Here is a 16,969-nt window from a genome sequence, read left to right on the forward strand (position 1 = left end):
CTCAGGGAATTTCAAATTGGGGGTCAGATGCTCAGGGAATTGGGCGGCTTCAGATGGTCAGGGCTAAGACCATTAAACACAGTTAAGCTAATGGCATCGCCTGTCATCGACCCTTAGCGGGAGAGTCCCAAAACTTTTCGACTCATATATCATGTTATGGCTATGGTTTGAGTCGATAAAGTTTCAATATTGGTCGCGTCGTGGCGCTTGCGAGCGCTGGCCTAAAAGAACCACGTGCTGCGTCTCCATTCCAGTCCATCTGTGTTTAATGATTTTAGGTCAGGGAATTGGTATTTGGGTGGATTTAGAACTTCATATGGTCAGGGAATTTGGAATTGGGTGGATTCAGAACTTCATATGTTCAGATGGTCAGGGAATTTGAAATTATGGGCTCAATGATGAAATTTGAAATCGGGGTCAGGAAATTACAAAAATACTTGCTTTACTTCTTGGAAAGGTACCGCGCCCCGCAAGTATGATTGCGCCCATCAAGGAATTTGAAAAAGGGCTCAAATTATCAGGAAATGTGAAACAAGACTTGAGGCCAAGAAACTGAAATCCGTGAAAGGAAGTCGTGTATTGAAAAATAGGGCCCAAATGGTCATGAGTAGCGACTCTAGCCAGGACTATTCAAGATGGCGACCACTCCAAATAAATAGAGATGGGATGGTAAGAAATGCCACTAAATCCGAAACATGGCCAGGGAAATTGTGGAAGCTGAAATTTGAGTCGCCTGATGCGAGGAGTCTGAAATTTGGCTGAGGTAATTGGTGGAATATGAAATTTTGGTAAGAAATGGACTTGTCATTGAAGCAATGAATAAAACACAACATTAAAATATTTTCGCAATAAAAAACTTTATTCTTAATACTTAGGAAAAATCGAGTAGAAAAATTAGTATCCATAGTAAACTTTGGTACATTGAAATATATTTAGATTTTTAACAACCTCCCTCATTTACAATTTAATACATTTAAGTTAATAATAATGCCTTATTTAGCGTACTTCTCAACCACCATAGCGTGACCCTGCAATGAAAAACGTTTCATTTTAATCTCTCGAATTAGTTCTTGCTATTCCAAAATCGCGAACGTATAAAACTGTCAAATGAACATACTACCAAGTTCGCCAAGTACTTGCGGCAACTGGCCCTGATGCATTTGATATTTACTATCGCGTGAATGCGCGTGAAATTTTGGTATATAAACATTGTTACGAGAACAAATGACCAAATTCACGACCAATAACATACATATCACGCTGGCAAGATGATAAATCATCGACAGAACACCAAAGAGATATAAAATATCGACTTACGTGTCCTCCGGCAGCGCAGGCGGCAACTACTCCAAACTGTCCACCTTCTTTATGGAGCCTGTTAGCGGCCGTTGTCACCAATCGGACGCCAGTAGCGCCAAACGGATGACCAATGGACAAAGAACCACCCCATAAGTTCAATTTCTCCATAGGTACAGCCCCAAGCTAACATTTAAATAAAGTTAAGATTCGTTTTTGCAGTTGTGTCCGATCGAGAACTGCCTGGTCAAACTGAAAACGTGGCCAAGCTCAAACCACAGAATTTATTGAAGTTACCTTATTTTTACGTCCCATGTACGTTTGAGCAAAGTAATCCGAATCCATGGCTTTCAAATTAGCCAAAATTTGACCCTAATATATAAAAATAGGTTAAACAGCGATACATTTACGGTGAAATAAATTCTTACAGCAAAAGCTTCGTGATATTCAAAGACACTGATATCGGAAAGCGATAGTCCAGCTTTCTCAAGAACTTTGGGGGTCGCGTAAGCTGGTCTAAACATCGAAGTAAGTTATTATGAATCATTTTGATTTTGTCTATTTATGTAAAACCCCTATAAGCTTAAACGTACCCTAGAAGTAACTGATCTTTAGGATCCTGGGACACGTAGACGTAATCGCTAAAAAAACCAAACTCGTCAAAATTGTTCGTAGAATTTTAACTAAGTATTAGTTACCGTAAATACGCTTTTGGTTTTAAACCCATTGACAACGCTTTCTCTTCAGTCATTAATAAACAGGCTGACGCACCATCAGTCTTGATATGAAAGAAGTACGTTTTTACGACACTTTTCAATCAAATTATATTAGAGCTATCTCAGAAACCTTAGTGTGACGTCACCCAAGCCATAGAACCAAAGCGGTACCAAACCAGGGTTCATACAACTTTTGGAAAACAAATTTCCCTGAGTTTTCCAGGTTTTTCCCGTATATGGAGTATCCTATGGAGCAAATGTTAACGAAGGAGGGGGGGGGGGGGACAAATAGGACTATAGCATACTCAAAGGACATCCCCATATCTCCAATATAACCAGAGTTATAGCCTCCAAAGTATAGTGTAATCTTAATCCTATGGAGGGGGGTATGTTTAGGAACATTTTGCTTAATTACTCGGCCCCTGTTTGACGCAAATTTCCCTGAATTTTCCCTGAGGTTTTTGTCAACTATTTATTTCCCTGATTTTTCCAGGTTTGTATGAACCCTGCAAACATGGCCGCCAAGCCCGTGACGTTTTACTTAGGCTCTGACGTCACAACTGAGATAACTCTTTTAACTATCGTACCAAAAATGAGGAATTGCCAGCAGTTACTGTTCCGTGAGGTTTTATAAAAGCTGGTTTCAATTTAGCTAACTTCTCGGCTGTAGAAACCCTGATACCATTATCAGCAGAAATGGGTTCCTTTTTTCCCGGAACCGTGAAGGGTAGAAGGTCAGTTAACAAACCCTCTTGCGTGGCTTTGGTGGCGAGAGCGTGCGAACGTATAGCGAAATCATCCTGCTCTTTACGAGTGACGCCAAAAGCGGCCGCCAAACGATCGCCAGAGTGACCCATAATTTCATTGGTTGAAAATTCCGCAATTCCAGGCAACTGTAGATGAATATTATTACCTAATTACCTTTCACGTCTGATTCCAATTTTTCTACCCGCAACTTGACATTGGTAATGGGGGAGTAGTTTTGAGTAGTTGGAATAGTCGTTTTCGGGTATCAGGGCGGGTACCCGAACCGTTAATAGAGTAGTGGCACTCCATGTTAACTACCCATAGAGCTTAATACAGTCAAAGGCAAGTAGGTGCCATTACTCTATCTTAGGGTATCGCCACACCCCTACCATGTATGCGTAAAACAATATACTTTCTAGAGATATAACAATAAGTTTTACGCCAAACTATAGTGCATTTAGTCTGTACTAAGCCTACTTATGTGTATTTTTACTATTTTCTTAGTTACTATCTACCTCTGGAGCAAAGTAACTGGGTCGCAATTTGGCAAGTAAACCCAATTTTTGTTGGATCGTTTTAGCTTTATTAGCCGAAAGCATGAGCTTTCGCATATTTCTGCTAAATCTGATGGGAACATCGGAAAGAAATTCAACACCAGACGCGATAATGATCTCGTGTTGTCCAGTAGACAGTAAAGCGACCGCTGAAATTGAATTACCATTGTAGAACTTTAACAAAACCATTTCTAATCAATCAAGCACCTGTGCTAATAGCTTGATTGGAAGAGATACAGGCTTGGGTAACGGTGTGGCAAGGAGTTTTATCAGAGAATCCCGCCGACAATGCGGCCTATAATGAAAGATAACAAATATTATAGACGCTATTTTGGAATGAAACGAGATTAGATTTATTTTTTTTTTGAAAAATATGACTAAGCTCGGGAATAACTTACCTCTCTCGCAATATTGCTCGTCTTAGGTTCTTGAATAACAGTTCCTGATATGATGTACTCGACCGATTCTATAAATTAACCTTTGTATTTTAGGAGTGTTAAATTTCATTAAGTATGTTTGATTGAGAAACGGGTTAAAGTCTATAGAGGTTTGGCATGTAGGCGGAGTTTAGATTGGTTACGGTTTCAAACCAAGCTGCAAAATAAGTCCCCCCCCCCCCAAACTGGTTCTCGAGACTCGGGACCTATGTATTTAAGTTAGAATTATTAAAGCATAGCGTGGCTCCTGTAGATCCCTACAAGGTGACCTTCCTCCTGAACTCCGGGTTTGGCTTGGCAAAGGCTAGTGGGCGGGATTTATACATGCACGTATAAATCCCGCCCACAAATGCCTCACACTTTGCCAAGCCAAACCCGGAGTTCAGGAGGAAGGTCACCTTGTAGGCGATCCACTGGAGCCCCGCTATGCTTAAAAGTAGCCCTTGGGACCAGTAAGGCTCGGGTTATGAATTAAAAAAGTGATCCAATGAATTAATAAAGTGGTTTTTGTTGCCCGTTTCACACAAACAACCAATTTCGAAAGCACATTAAATTTGATAATTAGAAATAAGTTACCTTTAGGAATTCCTGTTCTTTTAATCAATCCCCTATTTTAAATAATAAAACTTTTAGAATCAGTGTTTTCAGCGTCACCGAAGGCTTTTTAAGGTACTCACAAAAGAGCGTGTCGTTGCAAATCATGGGGCATTAAATTATTATAATCAGTACCAGACATCAAAAAAGGGGTTCGTACCCCTTCAACCAAGACTACATTTTTAAGGCCAGGTTTTGACAATGTTTTTGTTCCTAAGTATAATTCAAAATTAGCTACAGTCTTTTTAACATACATCGGCTAATATTTAATTACCGGCTTTGTTTTGGGATAGATTTCTTTTAAGCGAGAAGCTAGCTAAAGGAGAGTCTGTAATGACATTATAACCATTACTTATAAATACAAAGAAGTTATTCAGGGCATAGCCAACATGTAATATGTTGGATACGCCATGTACTGTAAGACGGGGGTTCTTAAACTATTGTTTAGCGAAACAATTTTAGTATTTTAAAAAATATAATTATTTAGTCAATAGACCATTCCTGTAAATACTTGTAGAGAAACAAACGTGCAGGGGCGGAGAGGTGTCTTTCGACTCGCTAAGAGGCAACGCCAGATGGAGCCACAGTTCACTAAACGCGGGAGGCTAGGCAACTCGCTCTGCCTCTAGCGGTGCTTCTCAAAACACCTCTAGCCCCTGAAAAGCAAACAGGACAGGGGCCAGCCGCACCTGCACCTCCATCTGGCGTTGCCTCTTGGCGCGAGGGAACTCGCCTAATACGGTAACCCCTCCCCTGTACGTTGGTTTCACGGCAAGTATTTAATGGAATGGTCTATGGAGGCAGAAATCGTGAATCAACAACAAAATGTCATAAAATGATTTGTTGCAAGACCAAAATTGTTAAGGAGGTACCGCGAACTGCGTAATTTAAGAACTTCCGCTATAGTATAAATGTTTCACTAATTCAAATGTTTACATAAAATACAGGTCTACTTACAGCCATAATGCAATGAAGCTGGCAATTTTTTTAATAAAGCGGGAGTCATGTTTTTCTGACAAGTAAAATTTGTACAAGTGGTCAAGAACAAGTTTATGTGAACAACAAAATGTTCTTTGTAGGCTTACATATATGATAAACTCTTATTATCATTAGTCAGCAGAAAGTATTTAATTTAGCAATAGGGGACGGGGTGGAAAGTTTGTTTTTAAAAACGCTACTGATTGGCTAAAATTAAAGATAACCTTTAATAACTTATAATTTCAGGTCCCCCCCCCCTAAACGTCTTGTTTACATTTTGATATGCTTATTTAGCAATTTAGCATATCAACCTATTTAAATCCCTCTGCAAGTTCTGACCCCCCCCCCCCTTCTGCTGTTTTTCTAACATTAATTTCTTTCTCTTGCAACTTGCAAGTCCCTTCACAGCGACTTGCACCTTGGACTAAGTAAAGCTTTACTTGGTCCAAGCTTGCACTATGACCCTGTTTATGAACAATTTCCCATTCAAATCAACCGTGAACAGGATTTCAATACATAACTTTGCATTAATCACATTCAATCACACAGTTTTAACCATAAATTATTTGAAAAAAAAAAATAATGATTTTGGTGTATTTACAACATTTTCCCCTTCAGCCCTTAGGGTTGGGGGTCGTTCCTATAGTTCGTTATTTCCTACCTTTCCCCATAAGTGCCAAAGAGTTCATGGCCCCGCGGCCCCCGCCCACAAATAACCCTTGGCTATAAAAATCATTCAATTTTAAAGACTAGATTAATGAAAAATTAAAATCACTTACCTAAGCCTTGGAACTATTATCGACGTTTCTAGAAAAGAAGAGTGACTCTTAGCTTCTGCTATCTGTTTGGACTTTTCCACTGCCACTAACATCCACTTATCTCTACACGAGTCGACTCGCTAGGCTTACTACTTCGCTTTGGGAGATAAAAAAATTTTCCCGCCCGCGTTTTGTACCCCATTTTTTAAATAGGGCTGAACCTAACCCCATCACAATCTCTTACATTTTTTATGAAAAGAAAAACAAACAGCGATATTTTTTAATTTATCTAGTAATTTTAGAGTAATTTATTTTATTATTTCTTTAAAAAAATAATTAAATAGCTTTTTGATGAAAGTTTAAGCAAATTTAATTTCATATTTGTGGAGTTTATTTCCGGCCCTTATTCGGCTTTATAATTAACAAGCCGACGTGCCCAGCTGAGGCCCGGCTCTTTTTTTCCGTCGCATCGCGAGGTAGCGGAAGCCGCCAGCAATTCTAGGAGGAAACTTTTGGCTTACAAAATATGTTAAATTCCTTTAATTTTTCTTGTTAAATTAGTCTATACCAATTACCAAATAGTATAAGTTCAAAATGGCTACTCAGTGCGTCCTAAGAAAATTGACATGCCGACTTTTTCTTAAAAACTCTGGTAAGTACTTAGTACTGTGCTAAAAAGTCATAGAGTCATGATTCTCGTGAATGTTGAACCTTAACCGTGCCCCCCTCCTTCGCCGGCAATCGTGGCTTGCTATTTGGTACGTAACTGTAAAATACTAGGCTTAACAATGATGAAATCATGGCAGGCTTGTAGACAGAGGTAACATAACCAGCCTGGCAGACTTTGTGGATGACCCCCCTAAGAGCTGTAGGCAAATAATAGAGATCGCTTAAAGGGGCTGAGCCACCATGATACCATCTCTCCTTTTTACCCACTCGCGACTATGAAGCAGATCGTCGTTTTTCCCACAATCCAAAAAGCCCCTTTAAAGGGGCTACCGACCCCCTCTCTTTTTTTACTCACGCGCTATGTTATTGCTAAGCTCTATGGGGAAGATCGTCGTTTGTCCCACGGTCCAACAGCCCCTTTAATGTCTGGGCTCGATTTTCTAGATAGACAAGTCACGTAAAAAATTCACCTATTAGCTAGGTGTGGTTGGGGGTGGGGAGGGCGTCTTAGTTTCGTATGTGCTAATGTAGTACAGTATTAATGTTTTCTAACTCGCTAAGGTAATATAGAGTAATGGCAGTACTATGTATGCATACGTCATACCCTTCTATCTCTTAGCTCATTGTCACCCCCTAAGGGACGCGTATAGTATCCCTGCTTACAAGAGCGCGCGCAGAGGGAGGGATACGCAGTCCTCGCCCCTCTCTACCGCCACTAGTCTATTCGAAATTACCCAACAGTTGGGGTAGATTAATTTCTTACCAAGCCTAGCTAAAAAGGTCTTTTCGTCTATCCAACCTCCACACACACAAAACACAAACACACGCTCGCAGATCATAATAGGGAGCTAACAGTTCTGACCCTGAAACGTCACACCCTTCTAACGGTTGGAAACAGTATTCTACGCGCAAAAATGCCAACCAGAGAGGGGTTGCGTGACGTCATAGTATCTCTTCCCCCTAGCCAGTTGTTAGCTCCCTATAGAAAGTCTTTCACAAAAATCATAGCTAAAAACCGATTACATAACTGATTTTTCCAGAACAGGCTCAACTTCTATCTGTAAAGTTTCCAAATTGTCCTTGTCCTTGTCTATGTCTTGGGCAGTGGCTAAATGGGCTTTCTGGTGCTCTTGAAACTTCTACCACTTTTTCAATTTTGAAATCTAATGCGCGCAACATAATTAAAGCAAAGCGCGTGTCCAGTGGATCCCCTACAAGTTGACTTTCCTTTCGAACTCTAGTTTTGGCTTGGCGAAGGCAGGAGGCATTTGTGGGCGGGATTTATAAGTGCATTTATAAATCCTGCCCACTAGCCTTCGCCAAGCTAAACCTGGAGTTCAGGAGGAAAGTCAACTTGTAGGGGATCCACTGGACCCGCTCTTTGCTTTAATTCATTGGCGTTTGGCGGACGACCATGAAATGCGCGTAATATAGTCAACAATAACTTGCCCTCAATTCTGGGCCCACCCCGTTTTTTTTTTTAACCCGACTTTAAAATTGCATGACTGGTCGGGTTGGAAAATTCCAGGGGTCCCCGTCTTCCTGGATCCGATTCGGGTTACCCATACGATCACCTTTAGAAGTGAATTAGAAACCCAATTGCACGTGCATTCATAAAGAACGTATGTGGTGTTCTTTAATTCTTAGCTCTGAAAGGATTAATTTTCCAACCCCATTCATGATTTATTGTGAACTTCAAAATCGTCTTCTACCCCTTCAAAAATCCGTGATTTATTTAGGTTCCTATCTAAGAAGCCTTCATACCAACAGGATAGCCATGATGAGTAAGATATTGTAGAAATTGGGGTTACAATTACTTTAATTTTATCGTAATCTTCCGTTTTTCTATGGTAGATCTGACTCACATGAAATACGAAGTTAAAGACGGCGTTGCTGTAGTTAAATTAGATGCTCCCAACACTAAAGTTAACACGCTATCGCAACCATTCATGGAAGAAGTTCAGGTTGTCATGAAGAAAATTGCGGAAGATAGCCAAGTTCGCAGTGGAGTTCTCATATCAGCAAAACCTGGCTGTTTCATAGCTGGCGCGGATATTATGTACGATCATCTAAAACCAAGAGTTAGTTGAGCCAGGGTGTATATTTGTTCTGTTATTTTTCTTAGGATGTTAGACGCCCAAAAGACGGCGGAAGACGCGACAAATCTATCACGAGCTGGACAGGAGATTATTCAACAGTTGGAAGATAGCAATAAACCATTTGTTGCCGCCATACAGGGATCTTGTTTGGGAGGTGGCTTGGAAGTGGCTTTAGCGTGCCATTACAGAGTTGCCGTTAAGGATAAGAAAACTGTGTTGGGCACTCCGGAAGTCATGCTGGGTCTATTACCCGGGGGCGGTGGAACTCAACGATTGCCGAGACTTATTAACGTCCCTGATGCGTTGGATATGATGCTAACTGGACGCAACATCAGACCTGATAAAGCCAAGAAGTTGGGCCTTGTTGATCTATTGGTTCAACCATTAGGTTTGTAAAATTTGAGAAGGAAAGCGCGAAATCTTTGAGAATGACTTTAACCGTATTAACAGGACCGGGTTTAAGATCTCCCGAAGAAGGAACCATTGAATACCTAGAGCAAGTAGCTGTCGATATCGCGAAAAATCTCGCCTCTGGATCTCTTAAAGTTAATCGAACCAGGCCTCTATTTGAACGTGAGTATAGTTGAAAAATCTATTCCCCAAAATGTTTTTAACAGTTCATTTTCACAATTTTAGGATTATTGAGGAAGGCAATTGGCTACAATTATGTTCGAGATCAAATCTTCGGGAAAGCCAAAGCCCAAGTGATGAAAATGACCAATGGTCTTTACCCAGCTCCTTTAAAAATCCTGGAAGTGACCAAAGTTGGTTTGGAAAAGGGTAGTAAAGCGGGATACTTAGCTGAAGCGAAAGGTTTTGGAGAGTTAGCCATGACCCCTCATTGCAAAGCTCTGATTGGTCTCTATTATGGTCAAGTCGCTTGCAAGAAGAACAGATTTGGAACCCCACAACGTGTCCCCAAGTAAATATTCATTTCTTTTAGTTCATTGATAATCGCGGGTTTATAATCTTGAACTATTCTATCCAGGAACATAGCTGTCTTAGGAGCTGGACTTATGGGTGCTGGTATCGCCCAAGTGTCAATTGATAAAGGCTACAAGGTCATTCTCAAGGACACATCGACAATAGGTTTAACGAGAGGTCAAAATCAAATTGCAAAGGGCTTGAATGATGGCGTGAAAAAGAAGCGTCTCACTACGTAAGATTTTTATTATAGAAAAGCTTTTAAGTTATTATTAATTTAATGAAATTACATTTGATTTCACTTTAACCTATATAGTTTCGAGCGTGACAACCATTTGGCTAATCTAGACGCGACACTCGATTATAATAATTTCAAGAACTTGGATATGGTTATTGAAGCGGTCTTCGAAGATATTGGAGTGAAGCACAAGGTTATCAAAGAAGTAGAACAATATATTCCTGATCATTGCATCTTCGCGTCAAACACGTCAGCTTTACCCATCAATAAAATTGCGGAGGCGAGCAAAAGACCCGAGAAGGTAAGTTGTTCTTCAGTGGCGAGTCGTCAACATTGACGCGAAACGTGTAATATAACAATCAATTTCAGGTTGTTGGAATGCACTACTTTTCACCAGTTGACAAAATGCAGCTTTTGGAAGTAATCACGACGGACAAAACTTCGAAAGACACCGCGGCCGCCGCCGTAGCTGTTGGTTTAAAACAAGGCAAAGTCGTAATCACTGTTAAAGACGGACCGGGATTTTACACGACGAGGATCTTAGCTCCAATGATGGCTGAAGTTATCAGACTCGCGCAGGTAACAGAGTTTGAAGACTTCTTTGGTTAAAAATGAAGAAATTAACATTTTGGTAACAATTACAGGAAGGTGTCGGGCCCAAAGAATTAGATTCACTAACAAAGAAATTTGGATTCCCCGTTGGGGCCGCTACTCTCGCTGATGAAGTTGGAATTGACGTTGCGACTCATGTTGCTGAGGATTTAGGAAAAGCTTTTGGAGATAGAGCTGCTGGTTCTGATATCAACGTTATGAGGGATATGGTCGCTGCTGGTTTTCTCGGTAAGTATTTTCAGTTACGATATTTGACGATCCTTCTCTTGGTTTATTTTAAGGACGAGTTTACCTTTAATTTTTTTTAAGGTCGCAAAGCTGGCAAAGGTTTCTATATTTACACCCCTGGCGTCAAAGAAAAGGATATCAACATTGAAGCTGTTAACATTTTAAAGAAATATCATATTCCACCCAAGAAAGAGTAAGTTTATTGACGCAAATGTAAAGAGCGCGTTAAGAATTAACTTAAACAATTATCAGGCATTCAACGGAAGAACAACAATTGAGAATGGTCAGTCGTTTTGTCAATGAAGCCATTATGTGCTTGCAAGAAGGAATCTTAGCTAATCCTGTAAATATTATAACGAGTTTATGATAGACCTTCGTTATTGTTATTAAAATTTGGCTTTATGTATCTATTTCAGTTGGAAGGCGATATTGGAGCCGTTTTTGGTTTGGGTTTCCCTCCGTTTTTGGGAGGACCCTTCCGTTACGTTGATTATTACGGAGCCGATAAATTAGTTCGCCATATGGAAGAATTCCAATCGTTATACGGACCGCAGTTTGCTCCGTGCCAATTGTTATTGGACCATAGTAAAGATAGTTCCAAGAGATTTCACCAAAGAAAGAATTAATCATTCATTTAGAAGGCGTTTAATTATTTTGTCCTAATTCTTTTATATTGATTGAAGTTATTTAAAACGAGTTAGTTGTCTTAACTTGAATTAAATAACTTTGGTTTGAATTTAATTTAATTTAAATATAATTGGGCCTTATTAAAAGAATTGGTCATTGGGGAAGATTATTACGAGGAAGTGTTCAACAAAAATTAAAAAAATCACAATTTTGGCGGGAAAAATATTTTTGTAACCATAAAAGTTGCAGACATTTGTAATTTATATCAATGCAATTTTGTATTATCATTCTAGGAATATATTAAATTCTATTATTAAAAGCGCTTGCTCAATAAATACATTTTTTATAGTTAATTGACGTAGGTTTTTCTTCATTTGAGATTTTTATCTTAGTAGGTGGTGGTTTTTCCACCCTTCGCTGACGTCATTATTTGGAGGGCGGGAATAATTTTTTGGAAGTTAGCCAAAACGTCATTGTTCGGCCCAGTCGGACTTTGCTTCAGGGACTCATTTGTGATAAGCGGCAAGCCCTCTAGGCCCCTAGCAACATTATTAGTACTTCAAACTCCAATATTTGTAGATAATATTTGGGATTTCGTAAAAATGGCTTCATATGTGTAACAAATTGAAATTTACTATCTTATTTGTCTAATTAAATAGTATTATCGTCGTAATTTTTCAGATAGGGCGTAAACAAGAGTATGGTGTGGGAAAGTTGAAAAAATTATGAAATAAAAACTCAAAAATTTCAAATTTGCCAGATCGACATATTTTTTTTTTTTAAGTTTTAAGCAATCAATTATGGCCAAATTTTTAAGAAACAGTTCAACTTTTAGTCTCAAGATTCCAAATTTCGAGATAAACCCGCAGAAAAAGCTTTAAGCATTTTTAATTCGTGTCCGACCCCTCAAGGTTTCATTACAAAGCGGCGTATCACTACGCAATAGTACATCGACAGTTTGACCCGAGTAGTCTTGTTGCTACCCGTAGCGCAAAGTCGAGGAGGCACAGTGCCAGCCCCTTTGTTTTGATGGTGCGCAGAAAGCAAAAAGGAGTACTGCTCTACGCATCAAAACAAGTTTAAAGCGTCCTATATGACGCATACCGCAACGTCTAGTCCTCCACATTATACATAGCACACAGTCCGTTACGAGGACAAGGAGAGAACGACGTATGAGTCGTGTAGAGAGAGAATTTAGGCTTAGGAAACGAATTTTTGAGTTGGATTTTTCGAGTTTTGTTTAGATTTAGTATCGTACAAGTTGTTCGTTTTGTTATATTGAAGAAAGAAGAGCGTGTTTCCGATAGTTTTAGTTCAAGCTTTGGTTATTTTTCCAAGTTAGAGCTCGGGAACGACGGAGTTGGCTGGGGTTAATTTTTTTTCCCAGCGGCCGACGCCATTTTATTTCGCTCTTGTTGGAGGACGAGGGAGGTAGGTGTAAAATTCATTTTATCAAAGTGTCGGAGAATCGACTTTGAAGCCGAGTTCCTTTTAATTGACGAAGAGGTCACGTTGTTTTGGAATAAATAAACGGCCTCGAATGTGCCAAGAAAAGATTTCTTTATTAAAAAACTCAAACAGTTCAAAGGTGCTAGTATCGCACGGACGTATGTCCGTTACGTAGCCATTGTGGTATACGCGTTAAGGACGCCATATTGGAAAGTTCGGGAAATAGGAAAATAAACCAGTTACGTATAAGGAAATAATCGCGGATTTATGAATAGCCACGAAGATTGGCACGACCTGGTTATTTTAATTAAATATAATAAATCCTGCCGCAACCACTACGGGAATTTTTTTTAACTGAGAAACATTTTCACGGAAAAAAAATGGTTGGAAAAAGCTTCAAGACCATCGTCATCACCCCGACAACCAATCAGAAGAGTGATTATAGCCCCATGAGCCAAGTTATAGGTTTTCAGCATGTCGAATCGAAGAAAAATAATTCGACACCCAATAACTGTCGATCTCAGTCAAAATCACCACCGATTAATCATCTTTCACCATCAGGAAGTCGAAATTCCCCAAAAAACCCTATGGGAACCACTAGAAGTTCTCCCAAAACCTTCGCGGGTTCTCCACCGTCCAAGTTTTTGATGGGAGACCAACATTACGCGGGAGCCAAATTCAGCGACCCGCCAAATCCAACTAAACTGCCAAAACCACCGTCTCATTGGATGGGACCCGAAGAAATGTTAACACCCACCATTTCGATCAAGAAAAACAAAAAAACGCAGTTGCAGCATCAAGGGGCTAAGAATGGCAACAATGTTGGAAAACAGCAGCAGACGACAAAAGCCGCGGTCCCTACCACTCCAAAATATTACCCAGAACTTTTTAGTTCAGCGGCTATTAAAAAGGCTCAAAATCACATGATGAATAACCCCTACAACGCTGCATCCGAAGGACCAATCATAGTGCCAGAAAAAAACTGCAAAGCAATGACCAATCATTTGAAACTATTGCTGAAGGTTCAGGGATAGAAAAATAAGCCAGGAGCTAAATATTTCCAGAACTTGGAAAAGGGTGAAAGGTTAACGACCTTAAATAAGGTCCAAAGTCATAAAAAAATATGATTTTTTATTGTACAAAAGATTAAGATAAAAAACCGCAATGCGATTTTTATATTGTTAAAAAAACTAAAAAATACAAAAAAAACCAAAAAAATACAAAAAAAATTAAAAGAACTCTTAAGCCTAAATTAATTTTAATTGTTTTAAAATAACAGAATGGAACTATCTTTTTTCTTTTTAAATCCTTTTTTTATGTGGCTATAATTTTTAAAATTAATTTTCCAACCTCTGTTAGAACAAATTAATTTTTTCTTCTAAACGCTTTTTACTTTGCAGGTTAAGCACGCTCACAAAGGCTTTATTTAATATTAGAAAGGTATTAATTACGGTAAATCTATGTTGCTTAAAAAAATAAAAACGTTAAGCTACACCCGCGTCTTTGTTAAAAAAAAAGAAAAAAAAAATATTATTAGAAACAATACTTAATTGGCGCTTAATTGGGAATGCTTAACCTGCCTGTTATTGTGACACTTTTTAATTAGTGCTTTGTAAATAAGCATGGAGTGCTAAAAACAACAACAACAACAACAACAACAACAACAAAAGATATCATTACCCTAAGGGGGCTCAAAGTTAAAAAAAAACTTAAATCTCAATTTAAGTAACAATCAAAATAATTTTATTTTTCTTTATTTTATAAAAAAAAAAAAATATTCTGGCTCAAACCCAAAAAACTAATTCCAAAACGCAAAATGTTTTTTTTCTTTTTTTTTAACCGGTGATAGTTTATATATATTTTAGTTAAGGATCTTTACTTAAATTAAAATGCAAGGGCCATCATCGATATAGCTAGTCTCGTAAATTAGTGCAGGTTCTAAAGAATTTTTTTTTTAAGCGAAGCCAGTTGTGTATTATTACTATACCATGCTTAACCAAGACAGATTTCGTAGAAATAGTTTTAGCGCATGGTTATTGTTAGAAATCTATTTGGCTCAATTTGATTTGAAGTTCGTTTTCAAATCATTTAAGTTCTCGTTTATTTATAATAGATCTTCGAAAACAAATCAATATCTATAAATTAGTCGCAAACTAAATTCGGAGGGTTCTTTCACGCGCAGATTTTTCTAAAATTATATTTTTCACGCAACTTTTATTTATTTTCAAACACAAAGCTTTATAGTCACAATGCTGCGAATTAATATACGCGATAAATTTCAAATTTTGAAAATTTTTAACGCAGTTCGCGTTATCGAACTCTTTTTCCAACCAAACATCAAAAGTTAAAATTTGAAAATTTATTTCGTTCTTTCAACCAACTTCACTGTTTTTCCGTTCCGTATAGTAATATCTATTTTATTTATTTATTGTTATTTTGCCGTTTAATATCACGCGCAATATCAAATTAAATTGCGCCAAATAGATCGTCCGCGTTCGCTAACGGTGGAATTAACCAAAGCTTTCTTTGAGACAAAAATGGTTCCTATGTTACGAATATTTTAAGTTAAGTTAACGGTATCATTTTGCAAGTTCTAGTTTCTTCCCCCAAAATTGGTTAATCATCATCGTTGTTATTTTGTTCGTTCGTAGTCACATTTTGAGCTCCCTTTTATATAATAAGAAAATAAAATATATATATATGATTAAAATACGAATTTCTTATAAAAAAAGGTAAATACAAAGAAAAGAAACGTATTTAAACCATAATGCACAAATAAATACTCTAAAAAAAAAAAGAACCAACCACACCACCAAAATTGAAAAGATAGTCGCAAAGCAACTAATTTACAAAAAATAATAATTAATTTTTGAAAAGAGAAAATAGTTTTAAAATTAAGATACAAATTCGGACTTGGTAATTGATGTTGGAACAATTTTATAAATATAAGTGATTGATAGTGAACGAAAAACCGTTGAAATATACTTCATAATGTTATCAACTCTACATCGAAATGTTTACCGTTAATTTCGACTTAATCTCAATGGCGCGTTATCGAAAAACCTTTAAAGAATCGAAGCTACTTGATTTTTTTTTCAAGTTTGCTTCGAAATAAGCTATAGGAAAAATCATTCTTAAGATTGAGAAGATGTTAGACTTAAAAATCTCTAAAATTTCTTAACTACGAACTAACGGTAAACATTTGGTTTGTATTGATAACGTTATTTTGCAAATATTAACGGTTTTAATCAATTTATTTTTTAGAGTTCACTATCTCTATGAAAAGCATTAGCATGCCAAAACCAAACCAATATATGTAAAATAGATCTTCCTTCCCCCTTAAAAAAATCGTTCTAATTTTAGTGTTTTCTTGATGCATTTGTAAAAAAAAACGGGTTTTACATTTTTTAACGTAAAAAAACAGTCACGCTCGGCGTTTTTTATAAATAATGTATATATAGGCCTATATATTAAATGATATTTTTTACAAACGCGGTTAAAAAACAAAAAAAATACAGAGTTTAAAAAAGAAATACAAATGCGCCAGTAATGACTATAAAAAACATCTGTGATATTACTTAGTTTTGTCTAAAATATTCCTAAATATATATATTGAATCATTACTGCGTTGGAACATGATTTTTTTTTTTTTTGAAATTTAACGAAAGAAAATTTAACAGTAATTTGTCTCTCTTATTTCGGCGTAGGTTTTTTTATCAGACGGGATTTTAAGAATTGGTTTTGTGAGTCTGCGTAAGTAATAATAGTATTGTAACGAAGCGGATGATAATGTTAAGGAACTGTCAATGGATTAACACGTGTTTTCATAGTCATTTGGAATCAAAGTCTGAGATAATAATTAGCGGTAATAACGCGAAACATTCCATAACCCACATCAAAATTTAATGAATGTTTTAGATTATATTTTCCCTAATCACACCTTCAATAAATTTGAATTCGTTTTCGGGGTTTTTTTGACATCATTGAGAAACAATTGGTGGCACAATTTATTTCAAGATTTGGTTTCCTACGTTGTTCGGTTT

General features: G+C 37.6%; 3 protein-coding genes across 4 annotated transcripts; 2 read left to right on the forward strand and 1 right to left on the reverse strand.

Moving 5' to 3' along the window:
- Positions 1-838: 838 nt before the first annotated feature.
- Mtpbeta (mitochondrial trifunctional protein beta subunit) lies at positions 839-6,257 on the reverse strand. 2 transcript variants are annotated; one of them, XM_089853003.1, is made up of 15 exons: positions 6,102-6,257; positions 5,302-5,356; positions 4,619-4,672; positions 4,428-4,557; positions 4,327-4,358; positions 3,712-3,779; positions 3,521-3,608; positions 3,275-3,462; positions 2,600-2,905; positions 1,995-2,074; positions 1,890-1,937; positions 1,725-1,812; positions 1,594-1,668; positions 1,318-1,482; positions 839-1,028 (listed from the first exon to the last, which is right to left on the reverse strand). In XM_089853003.1, exons 2-15 carry the CDS (start codon positions 5,348-5,350, stop codon positions 993-995), a joined length of 1,407 nt encoding a protein of 468 aa, XP_089709129.1. In that variant the 5' UTR covers positions 5,351-5,356; positions 6,102-6,257; the 3' UTR covers positions 839-992. The 2 variants fall into 2 exon arrangements, with proteins under 2 accessions (XP_089709129.1, XP_089709130.1); XM_089853004.1 differs by lacking the exon at positions 6,102-6,257 and adding an exon at positions 5,430-5,583.
- A 238-nt stretch (positions 6,258-6,495) lies between these two features.
- Positions 6,496-11,796, forward strand: Mtpalpha (monolysocardiolipin acyltransferase Mtpalpha). Its single transcript, XM_089852986.1, has 13 exons — positions 6,496-6,732; positions 8,489-8,533; positions 8,604-8,808; positions 8,875-9,236; positions 9,299-9,421; positions 9,485-9,770; positions 9,837-10,007; positions 10,089-10,311; positions 10,380-10,589; positions 10,655-10,850; positions 10,932-11,043; positions 11,103-11,193; positions 11,267-11,796. The coding sequence occupies exons 1-13, from the start codon at positions 6,675-6,677 to the stop codon at positions 11,474-11,476; spliced, it is 2,292 nt and encodes a 763-aa protein (XP_089709112.1). The 5' UTR covers positions 6,496-6,674; the 3' UTR covers positions 11,477-11,796.
- A 766-nt stretch (positions 11,797-12,562) lies between these two features.
- aqz (aaquetzalli) lies at positions 12,563-14,241 on the forward strand. The gene has a single exon (XM_089853014.1). It carries the CDS (start codon positions 13,307-13,309, stop codon positions 13,958-13,960), a length of 654 nt encoding a protein of 217 aa, XP_089709140.1. The 5' UTR covers positions 12,563-13,306; the 3' UTR covers positions 13,961-14,241.
- Positions 14,242-16,969: the final 2,728 nt, after the last annotated feature.

This window comes from Phalangium opilio, unplaced genomic scaffold (genome assembly GCF_054372755.1).
Source record: "Phalangium opilio isolate 3A_F unplaced genomic scaffold, DU_Popi_V2 ptg000113l_1, whole genome shotgun sequence".
In the NCBI taxonomy this organism is placed as follows: Eukaryota; Metazoa; Arthropoda; class Arachnida; order Opiliones; family Phalangiidae; genus Phalangium; species Phalangium opilio.